The sequence below is a fragment of the Cardiocondyla obscurior genome, linkage group LG17, assembly GCF_019399895.1.
Source record: "Cardiocondyla obscurior isolate alpha-2009 linkage group LG17, Cobs3.1, whole genome shotgun sequence".
NCBI classification, from domain to species: domain Eukaryota; kingdom Metazoa; phylum Arthropoda; class Insecta; order Hymenoptera; family Formicidae; genus Cardiocondyla; species Cardiocondyla obscurior.
The window spans coordinates 231,342-254,049 of NC_091880.1; the positions used below are offsets into that span (position 1 = coordinate 231,342).

At 36.3% G+C, this 22,708-nt stretch overlaps 5 protein-coding genes across 8 annotated transcripts; 2 read left to right on the forward strand and 3 right to left on the reverse strand.

Annotated features, from left to right (window-relative positions):
- Positions 1 to 251: 251 nt before the first annotated feature.
- Positions 252 to 2,883, reverse strand: LOC139109231 (ankyrin repeat domain-containing protein 54). The gene is made up of 4 exons (XM_070668128.1): positions 2,385 to 2,883; positions 1,988 to 2,039; positions 1,206 to 1,416; positions 252 to 1,058 (listed from the first exon to the last, which is right to left on the reverse strand). The coding sequence occupies exons 1-4, from the start codon at positions 2,715 to 2,717 to the stop codon at positions 623 to 625; spliced, it is 1,032 nt and encodes a 343-aa protein (XP_070524229.1). The 5' UTR covers positions 2,718 to 2,883; the 3' UTR covers positions 252 to 622.
- Positions 2,884 to 2,930: 47 nt separating this feature from the next.
- Positions 2,931 to 6,422, forward strand: Zc3h3 (zinc finger CCCH domain-containing protein 3). Its single transcript, XM_070668111.1, has 7 exons — positions 2,931 to 3,417; positions 3,623 to 4,589; positions 4,676 to 4,764; positions 4,833 to 4,989; positions 5,086 to 5,244; positions 5,366 to 5,561; positions 5,732 to 6,422. Exons 1-7 carry the CDS (start codon positions 3,354 to 3,356, stop codon positions 6,155 to 6,157), a joined length of 2,058 nt encoding a protein of 685 aa, XP_070524212.1. The 5' UTR covers positions 2,931 to 3,353; the 3' UTR covers positions 6,158 to 6,422.
- A 451-nt stretch (positions 6,423 to 6,873) lies between these two features.
- Positions 6,874 to 8,821, reverse strand: LOC139109230 (LETM1 domain-containing protein 1). 3 transcript variants are annotated; one of them, XM_070668125.1, is made up of 5 exons: positions 8,685 to 8,821; positions 7,706 to 8,620; positions 7,484 to 7,633; positions 7,039 to 7,228; positions 6,874 to 6,957 (listed from the first exon to the last, which is right to left on the reverse strand). In XM_070668125.1, the coding sequence occupies exons 2-4, from the start codon at positions 8,426 to 8,428 to the stop codon at positions 7,049 to 7,051; spliced, it is 1,053 nt and encodes a 350-aa protein (XP_070524226.1). In that variant the 5' UTR covers positions 8,429 to 8,620; positions 8,685 to 8,821; the 3' UTR covers positions 6,874 to 6,957; positions 7,039 to 7,048. The 3 variants fall into 3 exon arrangements, with proteins under 3 accessions (XP_070524226.1, XP_070524225.1, XP_070524228.1); XM_070668124.1 differs by having other exon boundaries at positions 6,874 to 7,228; XM_070668127.1 differs by having other exon boundaries at positions 6,874 to 7,228; positions 8,692 to 8,820.
- A 245-nt stretch (positions 8,822 to 9,066) lies between these two features.
- LOC139109226 (26S proteasome non-ATPase regulatory subunit 5) lies at positions 9,067 to 11,551 on the forward strand. Its single transcript, XM_070668118.1, has 2 exons — positions 9,067 to 9,248; positions 9,512 to 11,551. The coding sequence occupies exons 1-2, from the start codon at positions 9,067 to 9,069 to the stop codon at positions 10,839 to 10,841; spliced, it is 1,512 nt and encodes a 503-aa protein (XP_070524219.1). The 3' UTR covers positions 10,842 to 11,551.
- Positions 11,130 to 22,594, reverse strand: LOC139109220 (nose resistant to fluoxetine protein 6). 2 transcript variants are annotated; one of them, XM_070668107.1, is made up of 10 exons: positions 22,291 to 22,594; positions 14,593 to 14,888; positions 14,286 to 14,461; positions 13,920 to 14,080; positions 13,423 to 13,521; positions 12,520 to 13,079; positions 12,124 to 12,429; positions 11,836 to 12,010; positions 11,588 to 11,730; positions 11,130 to 11,513 (listed from the first exon to the last, which is right to left on the reverse strand). In XM_070668107.1, the coding sequence occupies exons 1-10, from the start codon at positions 22,592 to 22,594 to the stop codon at positions 11,382 to 11,384; spliced, it is 2,352 nt and encodes a 783-aa protein (XP_070524208.1). In that variant the 3' UTR covers positions 11,130 to 11,381. The 2 variants fall into 2 exon arrangements, with proteins under 2 accessions (XP_070524208.1, XP_070524207.1); XM_070668106.1 differs by having other exon boundaries at positions 13,423 to 13,554.
- Positions 22,595 to 22,708: the final 114 nt, after the last annotated feature.

Genomic DNA, 22,708 nt, shown 5'->3' on the forward strand with positions numbered 1-22,708 from the left:
TTCTCGGGTTTGAATGCACGCTACAATCGGCCACGTGCATTACTCACCGATGGCAGCACTACCACCAGCCGGCTTCGTCGCTACGCGCGAAGAATTCAAGGACGAATGTCCTAAAACGAGAGATAAAGTCCTACGACTTCTGCAACGCCCGATTTACATCTCGGAATCGAATGTTAATTATGTTAAAGTATTAAAAAATGCAATTTTAATAGAAACAAGGTGATACATGAATATTTACACCTTTCCACGTGATAAAAGTCGAATTTTTATCGAAATTCTAATGTATGACGATAAAATGCATTTTTTATTTTTTTCTTTTTACATGTAATGAAGTCACATTAAGAATGAACTTTGTACAGTACTTGTAAAATGATTATGAAACGGATTATTTACACCTTGCACTATATATACTGTCAGATACTACAGATACAAAAAAACGATCGCATATTTTCTTGCAAAAAATGTTATCTCTACGATTTATATTAAGTCTTAATTGTATAACTTTAAACATATGCGTCACTATACGTACGTAAAAATATAAGACATGCTTTCCAAATTTCCGATTAAAAATGTTACTAAATTTACAGTGTATATTATAAGATTACTGTCTCAATTCTCGTAATTAACCAGTTATATTGAGTGCACTTATGTTAGCAAGTAGATCTTTAACATCATCTTGAACCTGGCCCGAGGTATTCGACAGCGAAAGACGCGAACAGAAATTGCTCAGCGTCTCCACTTGCTCTTGCATGTTTTCTTGCTTTTGCAAGTATACTATTAACAATGTAATAACATTACGCATTTCTTCTTTGACTTTAAGCATATCCTCGTTAATACAGTTTCGCTCTAGCATCCTTAATTTCGTTTTCGCCAGTTGCAGTGGGTTATAGCCGTACGAGTCGAGTGCGAGAACGTCAGTGCCGGCGGTTAAAAGTGGCTGCACTACCGATAATTTGCTGTTAACTGTAGCTAGGTGCAGCGGCGTGTTTCCTATGCAGTCACGCTGATTCGGATCTGCACCATTTTCCAATAACAACCGAACTATTTCCGTATACCCCCTGTGAATAAAATAAAATTAGAATAGTAATTTGCTAATTAATAATTATTATTAAAATGTTGAAAAAAAATAAGTTTTAATTTTAAACACATACTTTTACTTCGTAAAAAAAATTTTTTTTTATTATTTTAAATACATATAAAATTACCTGCAAGCTGAAATATGGAGAGGAGTCCGTCCATGCTCGTCATGATTATTAGGCGATATACCAAATTGCAAAAGCCTTTTCATTAAAGTTACGTTATTCGTGGTTGCAGCCAATCTCATCTTACGTTGAATTCGTTCAGTTTGCCAGTCATTCAAGGAAAAATTGTTATGGAACGTCTGCATCATCGATTTGCGCCATCTTACTTTGCCAGCTGTTAAAAAATTTTTTTATTATATATTATAATGAAGAATTTACATATTTTATATACAAAGTGTCCCAGGGTTGGTGTGATAACGCTCGTGGGGTGATAGATCTCGATAAATTGAACATAAAAGATCTATACCATTTTAAGTTTTTTCAAATTATAGCCGAGATATGAATTTAAAAAAATTTATAGAATACAGCGTATGAGTTTCACGCTTTAGAAAAAAATAGCACAGCCTATTCAATCACGCATGGGCAGACGCTCGATTGTAAATGTACGAAAATTGTCGTTTCATTAGCGGCAAGATAGTCGGCCCGGTACATTTACAATCGAGCGTCGGCCCATGCGTGATTAAATAGGCTGTGCTATTTTTTTCTAGAGCATGGAACTCATATGCTGTAATCTATAAATTTTTTTTAATTCATATCTCGAATATAATTTGAAAGAAAGTAAAATAATATAAAACTTTTATGTTCAATTTATCGATCTATTACCCCACGAGCGTTATCACGAGCGTTATCACTCTGTATATATCATTTGTCTAAAATAAAAAAATAAAATTAGTAAAGGTACTCACGAGGTTCTAATACTGCATTATTGTTCTTGTTCATATTCCGTAAAATTTGCAGCTGAAACAACAGTAATATTATTTTAGCTTAACATCCTTAATTATTATTTTATTTTTTACAGCTATATTAAACAGAAAGCCATTAAAAAAAAAATCTACATTAAAACTAAAATAAATCAAACTCTTTACAATCACTTCCTTCTAGTATATACTCGTAAACGTTGAAGTGAATATAAATTTGAAATTTGACGAAAGCAAGAAAAGTTTCTATTCAACAACGAAATAATTTCAGAAAAAAATTCTTTTTTGTTATTTCATATTTTACATTTTTATTTGATAAGAATCATTAAGTTCTTGTTCCGCGGTTTGTGTTAAATTATCAATGTGAAGTGATCTCGATAAGTACCTCGTTCCTGTAACGGCTAATCATAGAGCAAGAGTATGGTGCATAATGCATGTGCCTTTTCATAGACCGTTCCGAGAACAAAGCCATCATGGGAATGCGATTAAAGTCATCGAGGGTTTGGGTGTTTCTGATAGCGGTCATGTTGGTGTCCAGAGTATCGGTAGTGGCTTGGTGTTGCTGACTGTCTTGCTGGACGGTCGAGCTATCGTTCGAGTCGTTCCCAGTCTCCACTCCCGAGTCCACCGACGTCATGTTTACATTCGAGCACACATTGCCGCTGTGGTCAAGCAACCCCGTCGCTTCGCGACTCCGCAAGTCCCCAACGTCGTCCATCAGTACGATCAGTTAAGAGATCTTAAGAAATGATCTTCACAAACGCACTAAGTAACAAAAGCTCTGCCTCCGAATATCCTAGCAGGTTTTTCTTTTTATTATTATTTCTTTCGGCTGTGTTATTCGCTTTCTCGTCACCAGTGCGATCGCATGTGTGTGTTGAAACCATGGATGTAGTAATAAACTAAGGATCTTTGAAGTGTCTGCACTAGTTGAGAGGTTATCCTCCTCTCCCCACGTTGGAAGAAGAGAGACGGATTCTGATCCGGTACAAGTTAGTGCAGCCAGTTCAGCCACGAAGCACGAGTTTAGAGGTTCTTTATGCATCCAGTCGTATCTGACAGGCGATTTTGTGAACGCTTGCGTTTCGATTCGTCGATTCCGATGATGCCTGCCAATCGGTGCGGGCGTGTTGGAAGATTTCTTCGCGAACAAACCTTGAAATCAGCTGCTTTGTGACGTAGAAGACGTAGCCTTCTTTTTTCACGTTGAAGGCTGAGGATTTTTGTTTGGAAATTAACAAAAGAAGACGAAGGAACGGAACGGTTGAGAAGTTGCATGAGAGATAACGACATTTTGCTTCGAAGTGATTGACGTCGGGAATATTCTCATGATCCATCTGCCGAAATTCTGAAAATGGGAGTTCCGCCGTCCGCGAGCACGGAAATCAACATATTGAACGAAATACATTATTTGAGAAGTAAAGGAGATTCCTTTTTTTACTGCAAATATTTTTTCTCGGCGTAACTAAAATTTTCATTAAAACATTCTTTTAATTATTGCTAATTATTGTTATTGTTGTTAAGACTATAGCGTAATTACATGGTTAAGACAAAGTAACCTACTTTTTTTTCAGCTAAAGTATATACTTGCTACTGAATTAATTATTTTTTGTATAATTACAGGCCAAATAGAGCAATACAAGAAAAAGACGCAAATAATTTTACAGTCCAGAGATAAAGTTAATTGTATGAATAGAAAATTTAAGTTTGTAAGACCAAAAGTTCAGTCAAATTTGAAGAGTCTGGTTTGCTGCACTTTAAGTCCTAAAATGTTACCTGAGACTTCAACTAAAAGTGTAAAGCCTAGATTGCTTGCTACCAATGTTTATGTTAATCCAAACTTTAAGCCACAAAAACCAACAGTACATATCAATCCAAAAATCCAAGCTAAATCTTTAATACATATTAATCCAAAAATGATGCAAGATATTTCTAATTCAAATAAAAATATTAAAAGTAATACAAACGTAATAAGCGTAAATGCAACAAAAATAAATGATAACAGGGAGCAAATAAATGTCAAAAGATCTATATATGTTAATCCAACATTACTAAAGAAGTTGTCTTCCTGTAAAGAAAAGTTGACAAATTCTAAAGAACAAATTTTAAAGAGTTCTAAAGAACCAATTTTAAAGAGTTCTAAAGAACCAATTTTAAAGAGTTCTAAAGAATCAATTTTAAAGAGTTCTAAAGAACCAATTACAACAGAGCGCCCTGTTTGTTCAAGATTGAAGTTTGTAAAAAATATCGATAATCGAAAGATTTCGCCAAAAAAGATTAGCAACTCTAACATTGTGCTTTTATCACGTAGAAAGTTAGTAAGAGTATCTACTGCAAAAAATGTACTAAAACCTTCTCCTTCAAAATATGCTGAGTTAAAATATAAAAAGTTCGAGACTGCATCACAAAAAAACATGAAAATGAAATTATTAATCGGTAATACGTCGCAATCTACAAATCTGACATTAAATTTGTCAAAATCAAATATCAAATCTAATAATAAATCTAAAGTGACCAAATACAAAATAGACAGAACTGCATTACATGTATCTAAAGTTAAAAAAACTAATCTTTCAGAAACAAAAATTATGTAAGTTTTTTAATGTAACTATTTGCATTTATATCCAATAAGTTGTAAATTAAATTTGCTTTAAAATTGGAAATTTTATGTTACAGCCACGATTCAAAGAAACTTGTTACCATTGGTGGAATTGTTTATAGAGCTTCTAAAAATAAATTAGTTCGAAGGAATTCTATATTGAAAAGTAAGGATATTATAGTAAATTTTATTTTACTGTTATATATTTTTAAAAATTATTCTATTAAAATTTAGGAAAACGGTCTGTCAATGGAAAGAATGATAAACTTAGTTCTAGTAACAAAAAACAACGAGTGGGTAAAGAGACTTCAAATTGTATAGATACAAGTATAAATAATAAAACAAGACTTAGTTTCAATATATCAAAAAGTACTTACAAAAATAGTATCAGGTACAGTAATATATACATCGTCTGAAATTATATACACATTAAATGTCTTCGTTTATTAATGATTTCTAATATAAATTTTTGAATTTATTTAACTAGCAACAAAGCAAAACAGAGAAGCATACGAATTCTACGAAACAAAATGCACAAAAATAATCAGCCGTGTTTGATTTATCAACGATTTGGGTCTTGCCCAAATTATGAAAATGGAAAATGTCCGAAACGACATGATAAGAAACAAGTATCACTTTGCAAAAAGTAAGTTAATAATTAAATTATAGAACAATAGTATTTTTAAAACGGCATGATTCTTTTATTTCCGATAAAACAAGCTTTAGAACAGTAAATTTTAAATCGCGCAATTTTTTAATATATCTAGTTTCCTGCAAGGAAAGTGTTTTTTAACGAAATGCTCTTTGTCTCACGATGTTGGACCTGAGAAAATGCCTACCTGTAAATACTTTCTCGATGGCTGTTGCACTAGAGATGCCTGTCCTTACCTCCATGTTAAAATGTCTTCAAACACTTCAATCTGCATAGATTTTCTACAAGGATACTGCGCTAAAGGAAATAAGGTAATATAAACTCTTCTTCTTATATTTTAAATAATTATACATTTAATCTATTTACGAGTAGCACGTATAATTTATTATAATGCAAATTCTTTTTATTAAGAGACACTAATGTCATAACAGCTTGTAATAATATTTTGTAAAGCGTAGAGTACTGATTTGTTCTCATATAGTGCCAACGACGTCACGAGTATCTTTGTCCTGAATTTAACAAGTCGGGGAATTGCAGCAAAGGTGAGTCTTGTCCTTATCCTCATAAATCGCATTTCTCTAATTCCGAAAAAAGCGCTAAATATTTGAGTAAGCCACATGATACGCAAAAATATCATGTCACACTCACTGCAGAGGAAAATTCCGAAATTTCGAACCCGGAAGGTAGATTAAGATATTACGAAATAACTGATAGTTTTTCCGAAAAACTTGAGAAAAAGAAGGAAAGTCTAATTAATAATTCTACAGAACAAATTCAAGCAAATGAAAATGAACAAAATAAAGCTATAATCAAAGAAAACAAGAATAAATTAGAGACAACGATTTATGATCATGACAATGTAAAAAGGAAGGTTTCTATTAGTAGTTACATACCTATTAATCATTAATTTATATATACAATATTATATATATTATTTTTTTACTAAATAATTTTTATTATTAATTTAAAAACTACGATTAATGTAAATTAGTGCAATTATTTTACTTAAACTGAAAGTACATATTAGATATTTCGTTTTTTAATTATATGTTTCACTATTTATAAAACTTACAAAATTATAGAAATCTTTTGTATAGTATGTTTAAAAATTTTTTATTTTATAATGAAATATATTAAATTCTAAGTAAATAACTTTTGTGTAATACGAGTATTCGAGGATTCTTATTACTTTAATGTTTCATCATTACAGATGTACTATAAATATATTGCAAATATTAGTTTATATTAAAAATTACGATATTATACAATAAATAATTTACACATTTTCGATAATACGATATTTTTAATAATCATTAATTTAAACTTGTCATTATAGACGAATCGAAAAGACGATTGCCAATCAATTAATTTTCTCGTTCTTGAGAGTTAACACAGATGTCTTTGAATATTTTTATTAAAATGTTAATTTTTTCTTTATTTTTCCATTATTTTTTAAACTAGATTGGTGCTCGTTTCTCTCACAACGACACTAATGTAATATCCAGTTGTACAATAAAATATAATTAGATCTCAGTCTTAGAGAAACTGTGATAACACACGATTACACGCACACGTATACATATGCACACGGGGAACATATTTACATGTTTTATAATACTCATGAAGTTTGTATATTGGATGTATATTTAAATAAATAAAAATATAGATACAACTAATTCGTATACCTCTTTGGCATAAAACAATAACCTGTTCGCAATAAAATTTATTATGCTAAACATTAATAAACTATATTTTGCAAAAACTTTGTTAAAAAAATATTAAACTTACTGTCAAATTTTTAATTGTATATAAGAATCCAATTTGTTGAATGGTTATAAGCTAATAAGATAGGGCTATGTAGTAACAAAGATATATTATTTTGATCAACAGATTCCGATACTATTAACCATTGCTCGAGCCAGCTTCTCATACTTTCTATAGACATATTTGCAGGATTCACGCCTCTAAAAGATAATGCCTGAAAAATAAATAACAGTAATTTTATTTATTCATTTACCGCATAAGTAAATTTATAGAAACAAATATAGTAAGTCTCTAAATTATATTTTCTCTATCTTGTGTATGCATTTGTGTAAAACTTTTTTTAAGTCAAAGAAAATTAAAAATTATTTATATTAGAAAAATAACGAAACGAAAAAAATAATTAAATTCTTATATTTAAAATATGCATATTTTATAACACCCTGTAAACATGAAACCAAAAAATATCTACCCATCGCATCGCTTCATTAGACATTTCTTTTACTCCTCCCTCTCGTATGATAGCGCGATCCATTCGTAATATTAACATACCCCTTTCTGACAATCTTTTCCTCTTGAAAGGTCTCCACAGTGACATACCGTGTATTGCCAGCAACTCTTTCTAAAATGTTATAAATTTTTAGAAAAGAACGAACTTTATTCAAAAGCAGCAAGCGTAAATTTACGGCTGTACCAGGTGTTTCCTCTTGAGATTATTGAGAGAATATGGTGGACCTGAAAAGAGTTTGGAACATGCTATGATATTCTGTGTGGTTGGATGTGTGCCACTTCCCAAGCAGGCTATAGCGTCTCGCCATTTAATTCGGAGCGCTTCGTTCTTAATGTTCTTCAGTTCCGCCTGCAGGCACCTAAACAGTGGCCTATTGTGTTTCAGTCTTGCCCTGTGATCAGACAGCATGAATTCGAGCTTCTGCTGCAATGTCCAGTAATGCGGCGTCAGTAAATAGCGTGGGAAGTACAAAGCTAGAGGGAAAATAACGTAATTTGTAAATGGAAGAGCTGAAAGCAGGAACAGTGGCGAGAGCTTTCGTAGATCTCTGGGCATCGTGTACATCAGCTGTAGTTCCTCTCGTGTCAAACTATTCACTCCAATTGAGCCCTGCTTTTTTATTGCGGTAATAAATCTTTTTAAATCCGCGTACACGTCTCTACTGCCGACACTGAACACACGATACACTTGCATCGTGCGCGGAAACCTTTGCTCCAACGTGCGCTCATAATTCTTGATGTAATTTATGTATCTGCTGAACCAGTATCGTTTGAGGTTAGCCACTTTACCTCGTTTTTCCGTTTCTCCTTCCGCTTTAACAAAACTCCGTCGTATCGGAGCACATTTTAGAGCCTCCAGAGAGTTCACGCTCTTACAGACGAGCGTTCTTGACAATATCTTGTACATTTTAAGACCAATTTTTCATCAAAAAGGCAAGCAGCTTTTTATGTCACATTAATTTAGTTCCAAGGTTTTTCTTTTTTTTTTTCCTTTGTAATTTACTTTTGAAGATTCTCAACTCCAAAAGAAATTTTCAGATGCCTTCTTCATATTAATAAGCTTTTATCTCAAAATTAATTATCGAAAGAAATTGCCATCCTAAAAAAAAAAAAATTATATTATTATAATAAGTCTAGTTATAACTTTGTCAGCTTTAACTTACCACGTACATCTTCAGGCCCTATACTTGTAATAATTACCGGTATATTTTTATCTCGTCAAATAAGTCTTACCACAAAAATAACGTTTTATATTAATATTTCGAGCTGTATTGTAGACATATGACATATAAAACTTCGCACCGCACCGTGACACTAATTGAACCAGTTGCACTTTCAGTACTCGAGATCGAAATACATATCCTCGTGGCAGTCTATCGAGGAAGGTGTAAATTGATACAAACGTCGTTGTATTTTTCCGAACGTATTCCTGATTCGAGATACTGCGCTAACGCAACAGCACGGCGTGATAATTTAATTCGTTTAAATAGTTTGTGTCAGTAAAGATTGCCGAGCTGTGTGTGTGCACGATTGATGTAACCGACCATGACGGAGTGGTATCAAGCGAGAATTTTGCGTCTGTGCGAATTGAACAATGTCGAGGACAAGAAGGATATTCTCACGGACATCAAGATCAAGTTCACCGCCTTGAATAACCGAGACGCCGAACAGGTCGCCCGGAGCTTGAACTATGGACCGCTTTATTCGCAATTAACCTCAAACGACAGGTACGATGACATGTGAAATTTCTAAATTTCTAGGCGATGATTCTTTGACGATTCTCACTGTAGACTACTCCGCAATTCTTAATGATATAAACACATTTTTAAACAGATTAAAAACGAGTTATTTTTATTTCGTAGTTGTAGAAATTAAGTCAGTCTTTGAGGTTTTCGACAATAAAATTGAAATTATTTGGTAGTTGTATCGAAATTTTTTTTAATAACGACGTCTATTAAAAATAAAAAATTTTATTTTCCTTCTTTTCTAGGGAAGTTGTGGAACAGGTATGTGATATTCTAACGATCTTGTTCAACGTTCTGGAACCCGGGGAGATCTATCAGAAGTATTTGGATGAAATATCTGATTTAATAACCAATCCGAACGCTAGCGTGAGGTTGCTTGTGCTGCGTGAATTTTTGCGCACGGCCTTGCATCCGCAAAAAATATTTCAACTGCTCGCAGACACTACTCTTTTGGTTTCGATTGTAAACAGAATTGGTGATAATGATCTAAACGTTGCCGAATGCGCGATGAGCATAGTGAAGAAAGTTGGAGAAAATTCAAACGGCTTGCATGTTTTATACAAAGGCGAGCTCCTCAGAACGTTTGCCAGACTGCTGCAGAACGATACTATTAGCTTTCGCGTTTACGAAGTGATCGTGGACATTGCCAAGACGTCTCAAGAAGCTCTGGAGGTATCGGCTCAATCAGGATTTTTAAACAGCTTAATCAACATATTAGAGAACGAGGATATACTGCTTCAATTGAATGCTTTGGAAATATTGACTCAATTAGCTGTATTCGAAGAAGGGCTTAGTTATCTGGAACAGCAAGAAGTGCTGAGCAAATTAGTCCAGAAAATAGCGCAGGTAAACGAGAATCCCTTGTCGAATCTTTTGATTCCCGGATTAATGAAGTTTTTTGGTAACGTCGCGCGTCATTGGCCGAACGAGCTGTTCTCGAGATATCCCGTGGTAATATCCGCTCTTTTCGAAGTGATTGACGGCGGGGATCAGAATATTTTGGGCCCTGCGTTGGATACTTTAGGATTCGTGTCCGCGAGTGTCGAAGGCAAGTACGCGTTGCAAGCTCTAGGAGATGCAATGATGGGCGCTCTTAAAAAAATCGCCGAGATAGTCCAGAGAATGCCCACTGCTCTGAGAATACGCGGCTTGAATAATCTTGCCCTTATACTCGAGGTAAAAAGACCCCATCAGGATAATAGAATTTTGTCTCTGACAAAGCTGTGGTTTGATTCGCTGTGCGACGACCCGCTAGGTATGATCGTAGGAATATGTAGACAACCGTTCGCTGATATTAGACAGGCCGGTTTAGAGGTGTTGGCGGTAATTAGTTTGCAAGTATGGGGGCAAGAATACATATCGATATATCCTGGTTTAGTGGAGTTCCTATTAGATAGAAATATTGAATCGTTCAAAGAGTGCAAGGACGTCAAGTATGAAGTCGTGAGGTGCTTGTCTCAAGCCGAGAGAGATATATTCGACGCGGATACTATGCAAAAGTTCAAACAGTTTGTTAACGAAGGTCCATATTTTGTCGAGGTTAATACAGAAGTCGCGGTAGAAGGAGCTCTGTAAAGGAAAAGGGAACATTTATTTCGCATGAACGTACAATATCGGTGTTGAAAATTATGTTACGAATAATATGATAAATATGAACAACTTCAGTGACAGACAGAAATAAATATCTATTTTATTTTATTCATAGAAAAAGACTTATACTATAAAATCTTTTGATCTTAATTTTTGCATTTATTAATACAGATAAATCGAAGTTATTAAAGTACATTTAATATATTTAATCTTTTTTTTTTTTTTTCTCTCGAAGCAGTTATTTTCATTAACGAAACATTCTCAATATTGGAATTTATGTACAAAGAGAAATAATTTATTTTATATCTAGCGATATACAGAAAGGTGTCTACATTGTTACATGTTTGAAACAAATCAAATAAATGGTATATAAAATACATGCGTAGGTGTAATATTGTAGGTGTAATGGTTGCGATATTTTAATATTGTTTTTCGCAAACTTTTGCGAAATTTATACGTAACGTGTAAATAAAATCGTATAAATAATTGTACGGGCATACCTGTGCGTTAGATATACTGTAGTCTCTATTGTATAATACGTTTTCGTTTTTTCGGTGAGAAAATCTTCAGCATACTGACCACAGGTGCTTCAAAGGCGAGTGAAACTACAAACGATAAAACGTACGACAGCACTAGCTGGCCCAGAAATGTTATCATCTGAAAAATAAAATGCTCCATGACGATCTGCTTAGTTAGTTAATTAGTTAATTTTTTCTCGACTCCAAACGTACCATTATATCCTTTCCTAGATGAAACGGAGAGTCTAAGTTCATAGCAGTTAGACGAATTACAAGCGGATGAACTAGATAAGAGCAGTAGGTTACTCTGCTAAACGGATACAGGAGTGGCCACGATAAAATCTTATTTACGTATCCTGAAATAAAATCGATTTAATCCTCGGGTCCAGTTAAACTGATTATTTATACTCGATCCAACGATCTGATATTAGTATCAATTAATTTAACAATTTATTTCTTACCACCGTAGCCAGTACTACATGCTATTACGATCCACGATAAACCTAGCGCCCAAGCGCTGTGACTCAAGGATGAATATGCAGCTGCAGTAACAGGCGCAAGTTCTGCCTCGTACAGACCATAAAGTAAACTCAAAAGGCATGCGGAAGATAAAAGCCATCCCACGATTACGGTAGTCTAAAAATAATAAACGTTTAAAATCCTGTCTCGAACAATGAAAATCGAGTTTCTAATTTGATACGTCGAAGAAAAACGTTCAGATAACATCGCACTTTTAGTACTAATCGTACCTTAGACATTTTCACTTTGCAATCAGTCTTGAAGAGAAAATAGCCGACGCTCATGCCGATTAGATACGGACCGAGTCTTGTCCACGGTTTGTCGTAGATCTTGTCGAAGAGAGCCAACGGGTCGTCCAAGCTCGGCATGTGATTGTTAACTAGAGCGATGTAGCCGGTGGTCGCCCATGAGCTTACTAACAGGCCAACTAATGCGCAAGCTGCGATCTTGAAATGATTTGTAGCCAGTACCAAAATTACTCCACCCACAATGTAGAACTGTGTGTCGTCGGCTAAATACCAGCTCCAAAGCATACACTGCAATATTATAGTGTACACTTATACTTTCGTTTAATAGTTTGGAAAATTATAGTTTTATTATAAGAAATAAAAATTGATCGAACGCACCATTTGTTCGACAGGAAACCAAGTATTGATATAAAGCAAATTTCTCCACCAATAATTGGGACAGTTATAGTGGTCTGCCGTGGGAGGCTCAAAAACGGAATTTGTGTAGAAATATTTCATCGAGACCTCTACGACACCGAGCACAAACATGTACGGCGTGGTGAGTCTACAAAATCGATATAAAAGAAGTCCAATAAACTTTAAGCTGCCTGCGACGATGCCTCGCGTGCCTTGCGTGAGTTTCTTCAGGTCTCCTTTAGCATTGGTTCTAAAATATAGAAAGCTCACGAGCAAGCCTCCCATAAAGAAAAACGTATCGACGCTGAAAGCCCCGTTCGTGATGGTCTGGAAAAGGAATCGCTTCTCCACCACTTTGCGGTACTCCATGTTGTCGGAGTATTTAAAAACGATAATACACGTATGCCCGAGAATGACCCAAGCCATCGATATTGCTCTGAGCCCGTGCACGGTGCTAATTGTGTCTCTGCCTACGTTACGGTCGCAGATAATCTTCACGTTGGCAGGAACAGAGAAAGAAAGCAAGAGTTCTTCGAAAACACCTGTAAAAATAATTTAAAAAAAATGTTAAGGCTTACTATACACTTTAATGAAGATATTAATTACGAAATAATAGATAAGAATTTACTGCATTGCCATTTAATTTTAAATAAGAAAAAAACAATTTTTTAATTGCTATTCTTCTTTCTGTACGTATTCTTTTTGGTTAAACAAAAAAAAAAAAATCTGATTTTGTTCATTTTCACGCAGAATATTAAATAAACGGAGCGTTAAATATTTTAGTTCGGAAATTACATTTTCTGCGAGTTATCTTTAATATTTGTTTTTCACGAGAACGTGATATTTCCGCGTCGAGAGTACAAACAAGACATAAAAGTAACATACTAAGATGCTGCTCCTCTTTGGTGGACGGTTGCAAATCATTTTCATGGCCGTTGTTGTTATTATTAATCGATTGCGTGCCGTTGCTATTAGAATCTGCCACTGGAACAGGAAGGTAGACCTTACCTTGAACATCTACGGAATATAATAATAAATCATATGACTACTTTTAATACCGTCCTTGTCTTGTCTTGGTGGTCTGTAAGTGATAGTCCTGCATTATATTAGTCTCTATATCTTTAACGTAGTAAATACCGCTGTTAATTGGCTTTTAAAATTATCGTGATTTTCTTCTTCAGCGTAAAGCAATTATTATACGGTTAGAAGTAAGACAAAAATTTTGAGTTTTATCTGAATAATTTATCATCTCGTTAATTTTATTTAATTAGCCGAATTTTTTAAAATAAATTTTATATAGCGTTCAATTTACTTTTGACACAAGTGACGGCAGATTAATAAGTAATCTATGAAATCTTGATCTTGAATATCTATTCTGTTACCATTTATCACTTTCCGATCACCATTAGTGAGATGATGATCAAGTTTTCCATGCTTCTCCAAGTCATAGATTACATTTCTCTTATGGACTAGCTTTCTCGTTAAATGATAATCGTATGCGGAGCCGAGAATCATCAGTAATAGAACCACCGCGCTAACTCCCCTGAAACGTATTGAATTATAACGTTAATTTTTTTTTGCCATCATATTTAATTAGTAATCAATTCTTGTTTTTCAATGCATAACATGCATAACAATGCATAATATAATTTCTTAGTTTTTACAAAATACGATGCGTTTTCTATGATAATCAAATAGTTATGTACTCTTATATAATAGTCCTGCGGTTTTTTTTGTCGTAAACTTACAATAAAATCCAGAAAACCGGATCCGCGTACATGTCGTACGATTGATGCTGATCTCTGACTTTTTCAATCGTCGAGTGCTTCGCGGTAAATTCGCCGGCGGCGAGTTTTCCGATCACCGCGACGTCGGATGCGGAGCATGAAAAGGGAAGGCAAACTCCCAAGTGAATCAGTCTTGTCTGAAATCAGAATAATGTAGTTTATTGAACACTTTGTAAAATAATACATGCAATTAAAACAAAAAAAAAAGAGTAAAAAATCTTCAAACATGAAAGTAGCTCGAAAAAACTTAACGAAAAATAATACTTACTGGGGTGTAAGAAACGTTTATGGAAAGCTTTAGCATATAAAATCCCAGCTCGAAAGGTATTTCGACGGAGTCTGTTTCGCTCCAAATATTAGTTCCGCTAATACCGGTATTAATTCTTTTCCGCGGCTCCATATGAATATCTTCGAAGGCGGTGTCTTTGGGTGTCTTAACATATTTCTTTGAATACGCGTTGCGCGATGGATCTTTCCCGATGTACTCGCACTCGGTGGCTGATCCCATAAAGTAAGAATTGCCCCAGAAGAATCCATTGGTGAATCTGCCGGACGCGTCGTCGACTGCAAAAGAAAGTATTCATAAGCAATTTTTCCCCGATAACGTTCCTCAAGCGAATAACGGAACAGGATTAAAGGAACTTTATCGGAATTCGTTTGCCAGCGGGGGATTAAATTTTTTATAATTAAGACTTTACGTCTTAGAGAATCGGTAAAGATCATCGGATACCGACGTAAGGCGCGGCGTAATAAAGTTTTGCAAAAACAATTGCGTACAATATATAAATAAGACAATAAGCAACGCCGCGGCGGAATGCCGCGGCACGTAACATCGTTCATAAATTAGCCAGCTGTCGGCCGGTTATTATCTAATATAAAATTTGTAATCTCTGCTTTAAATGCGGTGCGTAATTTCTACCTGATTAAATAACCGGGCTGCGTAATCGCCGTCGGTACGCGCTCGCCCGCGGAGTACACGCGAGCTTTTTTTCGCGAGTGATGCAATAAAGTATTCTTGTTTTATCGTGGACAACGTAACGTAACGCAATCACCGATCGCGTCATCGGGAAGGCGCGAAGACGGCGGTGGCTTGCGCGCGGAGTGGCTTCAGCGAGGCATATACTTTCTATTCAGGAAGTAAAAGATATTATCTAATCGTCCGTACGCCGGCGGATTTACGGGTTTGCATTACATAGGGTCTCGGCTCGATCGCGATCCCGTTACGTCACTATCGCGACTGCACGCTTTGCGGCCAGCAGCTGCGGCCTGCCATCATCAAAGTTTTTCCTCGCGCTCGCGAGACTTGTTCCGGATACCTATCGGGTACCTGCCGTTCCTCGGTTTCCTCTTACTTCGACAAAATTCCACGATAATTCAACTCTTACTTGAGGAAAAAAATTTATTTTTTTTTTAAATAAATTATTGATCTATTATCTTCACTAAAGTTGGGTTGAATAAAAATTTTTTAATATTTATTTGAAACATTGAGAGAAATTTTATATCCCTTATGAACCTCGAGTCTTTTCAACAGACTTTCACCTGCCGATCGTTGGCATTCAGTGCTATCGTTTAATAAATCGTGACACAATGCGGGCCTCGGCATTATCATTAGCATGATAATAAATTTCGCGTCATAGCTTTTGGTTTCGTTTTAAAGTCAAGTTCAGACTTGCCCTGCAGGGATTCGGTTTCTTCCCGTGCCTACGTATAATAAGTAAAATAAGCGCTATAGACGTGGAGTTGTCGGTATTTGAGACTGCTGGACGAGGAAAAAATTCAGTCGTAAACGTAAAGTAGGCAAATTGACTAATTATAGCCAAGGATCCCTACGCGGTAATAAAAATGTTCGACTAATTGCTTTACCTACGACTTTCCGATTACGAACACGTTCTTCAAGTATAACAGCTCGCGAGAACTACACGGATGCACTGCGAAAAAAGTTCTCTCAAGCTCAGACAGACATTTCGCTCCGTAATACGTCAAACACTTGTTTGCAAAAAATTTTAGCTGTCCATTTTTTTTTTACCATTTAAATACCGCGGCAGTTACTTCATCGCGAGGACTTTCGTCCGGAGTGATTATTCTTCGTGATAATGCATGTTCACATATTGCCAAACTGTCCGGAATGTGTGAAAAAAAATGAAAAAAAAAAGAAAGAAAGGAAGATACAAGAATCTCCATTCAACTTAGCACAGTCATCTTAAACATTTGCCCGGAAATTTTAAAAAAGCTCCGAACAGATCTCCATTTGTAATTTTTTTCTTAATGTTAATTTTCTTAATTTTATTAATAAAACAAATGTAAAATTGCACGGGCATTCAGGCACGTATAATATTCTATTCCGGAAAGTGATATAACTTTGTAAACCTCGTACATACACATCCTGGACTTGATCGTTTAAATAAAATCCGGTACACGCCGTCTTGTTTGCCGAATCCATTAACTCCACAAAACAAAAAGTAGGAAGAGTTTGTTTTAAATACGAAAAGTCGAAGCGTAAAGCACTTTGCCGTTGAAATTTTAATAAATTTTCAACTCCCGAAAGTTTTATGTATCCGTTGGCTATTCAAGTTTATTATCGGGTATACGTATAATGAGTTTTGCAGACAGGGAAAAAAAGAAAAAGAAAAAAGAACGTAAACGTTATACATACTTATATGTGCTCGCGCTCGAATATTGAAAGCTACAGAAGAAAGTGAGCGCGCGAAGATAATGACATTGCACTTTACCGCGTTTCCCAAGCGAAGTTTTAGAAGATATTTCAAAAGCCAGAATTCTCCGTTGCCCAAGCTACCGTTTTCCATATTGAAGAGCTTCGACATTCCCAAATTTTTGCAACACGTCGCGGCCGGTGCTATTAATAAACAATTGCGTAATAAGAAATCAAAGCTGTGCAAGATTATAAGAACGTGCGCAACGTTTAATGTTTGCGAACGTGGGAACTGAAGTGATTTTGTATCTAAGAACTCAAATAGAACGACGACGCCTCGAGGATCATCGAGTGATATAATCACAAACTCATTAACTCGCGCATTAAAAAAAAAAAAAATAAAATAAAATAAATAATATTCGTGAAACATTTTATTTACTCTTTCAGCGTAAAGTTCTCAGCTTTTCTGCTGCTGCTGCATTATGCGTTTCTTCACTTGCTGCAAACTTTTTATTGCTTTCCTTTCGATTATACCGCGTATGTGTATTTGTCACAACTATACATATATGTAGCGGAGAAAGTGATTCGGAAAGAGAAACGCGTTTGCATACTTGATTGATATGACGTGGTAATCGGCAATGACGGTATTAAAATCGCTCTGGCATTGGATTACATTTTTTATATAGGCGAGGTCGAGAGGTTGCACTAGAGATTTTAAGTAAACGTCCTTGGTTGTTAATTTAAAAAGAAAGTGCGCGATTTCTTTGTTTCACTCAACATTCTGGTGAAAGTGTCCCGTCTGTTTGTTCATACGGCACTCAGAAGACTTATTACAGATATCTGAATCTTAAATAAATAAAAAAAAAAAAAAAAAGAAAAAAACTGTCCATTATTAAAAACGTTTTCTTGAATTTTCGTCAGAGAACATCGTGTTCTTTTAAATTAAAATTAATCTGATGACTCGTCGAACCTCTCGCAAGTTCGTCGAGATTCGCACATTGGTTTACGACAAATTCAATTAACAATTAGACGAGAATTAATACAGAATAAAGTGCTTTTGCTTCCAGTTGCGTTGATGTATCTTCCAAGATTAATTTTACTAAATGGAACCGCGGGATTTGCCATTTGACGACTCGTGCAATGAAAGCGAAAACGCTCATTTAAAGAGATAACTTTCTTTTTCTGTCATACACAGAAATGTAATAACCCCAATACATGAAAGTGAAACGCGATCCGTTTCTAATGCAACACCTCGGCTGTCATTTATGGCTGGTCTATCGCAACAATGAATTAATACATTCCATAGTGAATCCATAATCGGCTGACTGGCGAAACAATCGATCGTGACGATCGACTCTCCTGCTGTCAATCGACACTTCAGTCAAGCTAATAAAAAAATATATATTTTTCTTCTTTTAATGGGACGTTAGTATTACAGAGCGAGCGTTATTTATTCTTTGATGATAGGTGCATTCAAAGATTCTTTTTTCGCGCGAGTCTACTCGCGTGCAATATTTATTCTATCGTGCATCGAAATGATTAAAATGGCAAACTGTCATTTAGGAATTATTAAATCTCAAATCGTTTAATTAAAAAAAAAAAAAAAAACTAAATAAAAAATATTACATCACTTCGTAAATTGCATCAATGTATTTAGAAGAGATTATGTTACTATAAGAACAAGAGTATGCAGGTGTTATCTATTCAAATCCAGTTACAACTTAACTTAAATTCTTCGTGCGTAATTATGCGTAATTATCAACATGTAGAGTATCCGTTTCGTCACGTTTACGTGCTTCGTAATTACGAAAATTATACTTTTCCAGGAGAAATTAGTAAAGCTTGAAAAAAAAAGAAAGAAAAAAAAGTCGCACTTTATTCTTTTTACCGGCTGGTCCCCATTTCATTTTTCCTAGCGATCGTATTTTCCAATAGCCGCTGTACACACATTTTCGTTATGAAATAAAATAAGACCGCGCTAAAATACGAGGGAGATACAGACGACAGTGTCGTTTAACGGCGTTATCGGTATCATTTGATAGCGGTTAATTCCGCTTAATTTTATCGTCAATCACTGTCGACCGCAAGTCTATGATTAATGTTTTGTCACATATATAATGTTACACAGAAATTACTAATTGGTTTTTTAGCCGCGCCGGGGATATTAGAATAACCGAGGACTTATTTGCATGTCTAAAAGATCATCTCGCGAACGATAAATTGTTCTTTTGTTTACAGGCAAAAAGAAAAAGAAAAAAACGAAGAAGAAAAAGAAAAAAAAAAAAGGTGTCAGTTACGTTTCAAAACAATTTTAACTAATGTTTGTAACACAGCCGGAGTGTAATTCTTTTATGTAATTTCAGACCGTCGAAGTGCGTCTCGTTTAACGTAACACACGGAGTTGGAGAACCCGCGAGTCATCGCGCACGGCGGGATTTTGCGAATACTTGTGCGTAACAACGGCGGTACGTGCAAATAAACAGGATATTACGGGGAACAAGTCGCCTGGTCTGTAATAGAAACGCGTTTCCGCGAAAGCGAAAGCTCACGATTTCATCCCTAGCCCGCCGCCGCCGCCGCCGTCACGCTGTCATGTAATTTTTCCCCCCTTTTCAAATAGTATAATTTCGATAATTGCAACGCCGATTTGGGCCCCGGTACTTTCTAATGCCGCTCGAGTGGCATCTCCGTCTTTGCAAATCGATTGTAAAACGCCGTATGTACTCGCGCGTACACTTGGCATGTGTAATTCCGTTTATCTAATCATCCCAGGGAGATCATTTATGTAACCCGAGCCGATCCTCCCGATTCGCCTTTCAAGGGCACGCGGGATAATTAAAATTCGAGCGACTGCCGAGTTACTTTCCTCGACGAGCGTGTTGCAATTGTCGGCTGCGATCGTGTGACTCAATAACGATTTTTAATATAGGAATGGAAACTAGGAAGTGACCTTTTTCGGATAGTATCAGCGTGACGAATAACGCGGGAGAAAATCGCGGCGTTTCGTGCACGTTGAAGCAGCCGTTCGGGACGGATAGCCCTTCGGGCAAACGCTGATAATGCCTTTCCTTCTGTTCTCCAAGCGCAGCCGGCGCCTTTCACCTTTCCTTAGCGCGTGAAGTTCGTAAAATTCGCGAATACCACAACGGCGGTACAGGCTGCGGACTCGCGGAGGGTGAAAGTAGCGACCGGTTAAGGAGAATGGTTTCCGGCCGCCGAAGAACGTTGCTTCAAGGTGGACCAAGTTGGCAAGGACGTTATGAAAAAGGTAAACGCTCGCAACGAATGTAAACGGGTGTAATAAACCCCGCTTTTTTTTTGGGAGGTTTTTTTTAAGAAATGAAAATGTTACTCATTAACAATAATTGTTATGATATACTGATAAGGTTTGTTTGCGATGAATCATATTTTTAGCCGTTGATTTCCGGGTGAGAAGAAAGAAAGAGAGAGAAAAAAAAAAGGGAGAGCCTACGATTGTATCATTGTCGATACTTTTACTTTCAGTAGTTCAAACTTTCCCTGAAACCGCTGATATTTCGTTATATTGAGAATATAAACGCAGAAAGATAAACCCTGACCTACTTAAGACTTCTACCTGAACGGCAGATGACAGGTTTCCCTCTTAGGTTCCTGTCCTGAAGAAATTCGTACGAGGAAAGAACATGATAACTATCTCAATTGCAAACATCTAAAAAAAAAAGAAAAAAAAAAGAAAAAATACCGCGATACTTGCTTACGGTGTTTCAATATTATTTCAGGAAGTAAAAAAAAGGCGAGATGCTTCTACGGCATTTTCAGGCGTTTAAAAGAATAAAAAAAAATATTAAAAAAACAGAAAAAGAAAGAAAAAAGATATGCCAATCGCAATTTGTAAATCAATTAGGGCGAGGTCCGGGGCGAGCGTGCGAAATTACCATCGAGCTCTTGATCGAGGAAAGTGAAGCGCCGAAGGCGTGACTCCTCCTTGCTAAGCGGAGTTTCGTCGGCTTGTTTCACGTGCGGCCGGCACGTTCGATCGGGCTCTTACTTGTGTCGCTAAAAGTGAAACCTTGCGACGAAAGTAGGCAAACCGGGGAGGAAACCGGAAAGCAGAGACGGCTTGTTTAGCGAGAATGCTCCCGGGCTCATCAAAAGTGACGTCAACGTGTCCCATTTCTTCGGAGCCGTGAATCGTGGGCCGGATAGGAAGGAGCCCACGTACGCGTTCTCCCGACTAATCGAATTTAATCTTAACGGTAAACATTTCGGTAACGGTAAAAGCATTCGAGGCCCCGAAATTGCTCGGGGAAAGTTACGCGAGCTGCGCGCGGACGGAATTAGGTGTCCGCGGGAATTAAAATTCGGCGAGCCTATCATTAAATTAAACGGCGAACAATCGCGGGGAGGGTAACGCCGTACGAAAGACGTTTCCGTTCCCACAGCCGTGACGCAACGACGAAGGGACTTATTCGCTTCGAACGGCTCGCATCTCGCCGAATGATTTAGCGCGATTATCCGCGGCGCAATGTAACGTAGAAAGCTGCACGAGGGAGAAAGTTGTAATGCATAGGAAGTTACATGTACGCGCGGCGCGTGTAAAACCGTTCGATACGAGACGCAGCGCGATGTAATCAGATCAAAAATTAAACGCCTTACGTCTAACGTAACGTAATTGATTATGTAAAGTAATAATGTAGGTGTTATTAAATACCTACTAAGTGACGTAAAAATTGAGATATAACAATTATGTAAAAAGCCAAGGAGCATTGATTGCGTTGAATTACGACATACGCGGCTTGTAACATGCAATTGGTAATTAATTTGAAAAACAAAGAGCGAAGGAAAGCATTAAGCTAAACATAACAAAATGGAATGTAACGCGTAAACGTAAATCGGTTGTTCTCTCCTGCGTACGTTTCGTTACGATGCAAATAAATGCGTTAAAAGCAAAGCAATTTTCCGCAAACTTGTTTCGAGAATGAAGAGAATCCTGTTCCTGTACAGTAAAAAAGGGATGAAGGTCATCCTCTTCTTTATGTTTCAAGCGAACCTTTAGAACTACTGTCCGGTGATTGACCGAAGGAGTTTATATATCAGGAATTTATATATCACGGTTTAAACAGAATTAATAAAAAAAAAAAATAATAGTTTGATAAATTCGCAATTATAAAATGTGCTCTCCTAGTTAATAATCCCACAAGCCTAATTATTTCAAATAATATAATAAATATTTCAAAAATAGATTATTCGGTCATTTACAAAAGAAAAATTAAAATAGGGTTGATAATGTCACAGATTAATTAAAATAATACTAATCAAGAGATAGATTGAGCTTACCTTTGAGAGCCCACAGTTCTTCGTTCTTCAGAGCATCGACGTACGTTGTGATATCTTTCCCGCATTGTTCGCCAACGGAGTACTTCCCTTCGGCCCAATTCTTTACTAAATTACGTGCACTAAAAATGTCCAGCATGTCCGAGACGCTGGTCCAGTTCTTCTCGACCACATCGATCGTCGTTGGCAAACTTCGTACCCGAAGAATCGGCTCCTCCGTAGCGTCGCTCGGTGTAGGTATTTCTTCGGCGCGGATCACGGACAACGCGAGCAGAGCTACGAACGGCAAATGCATCGCGCCCCTCATATTTATCTGATAAATGTTCACAGAAAAGATTAATCGATGTATTTAACGTTTTACGGACGTTTCAAACGGAATTCACTGGATCCACATAATCGGCGATTTAATTAGGTCTCTGGA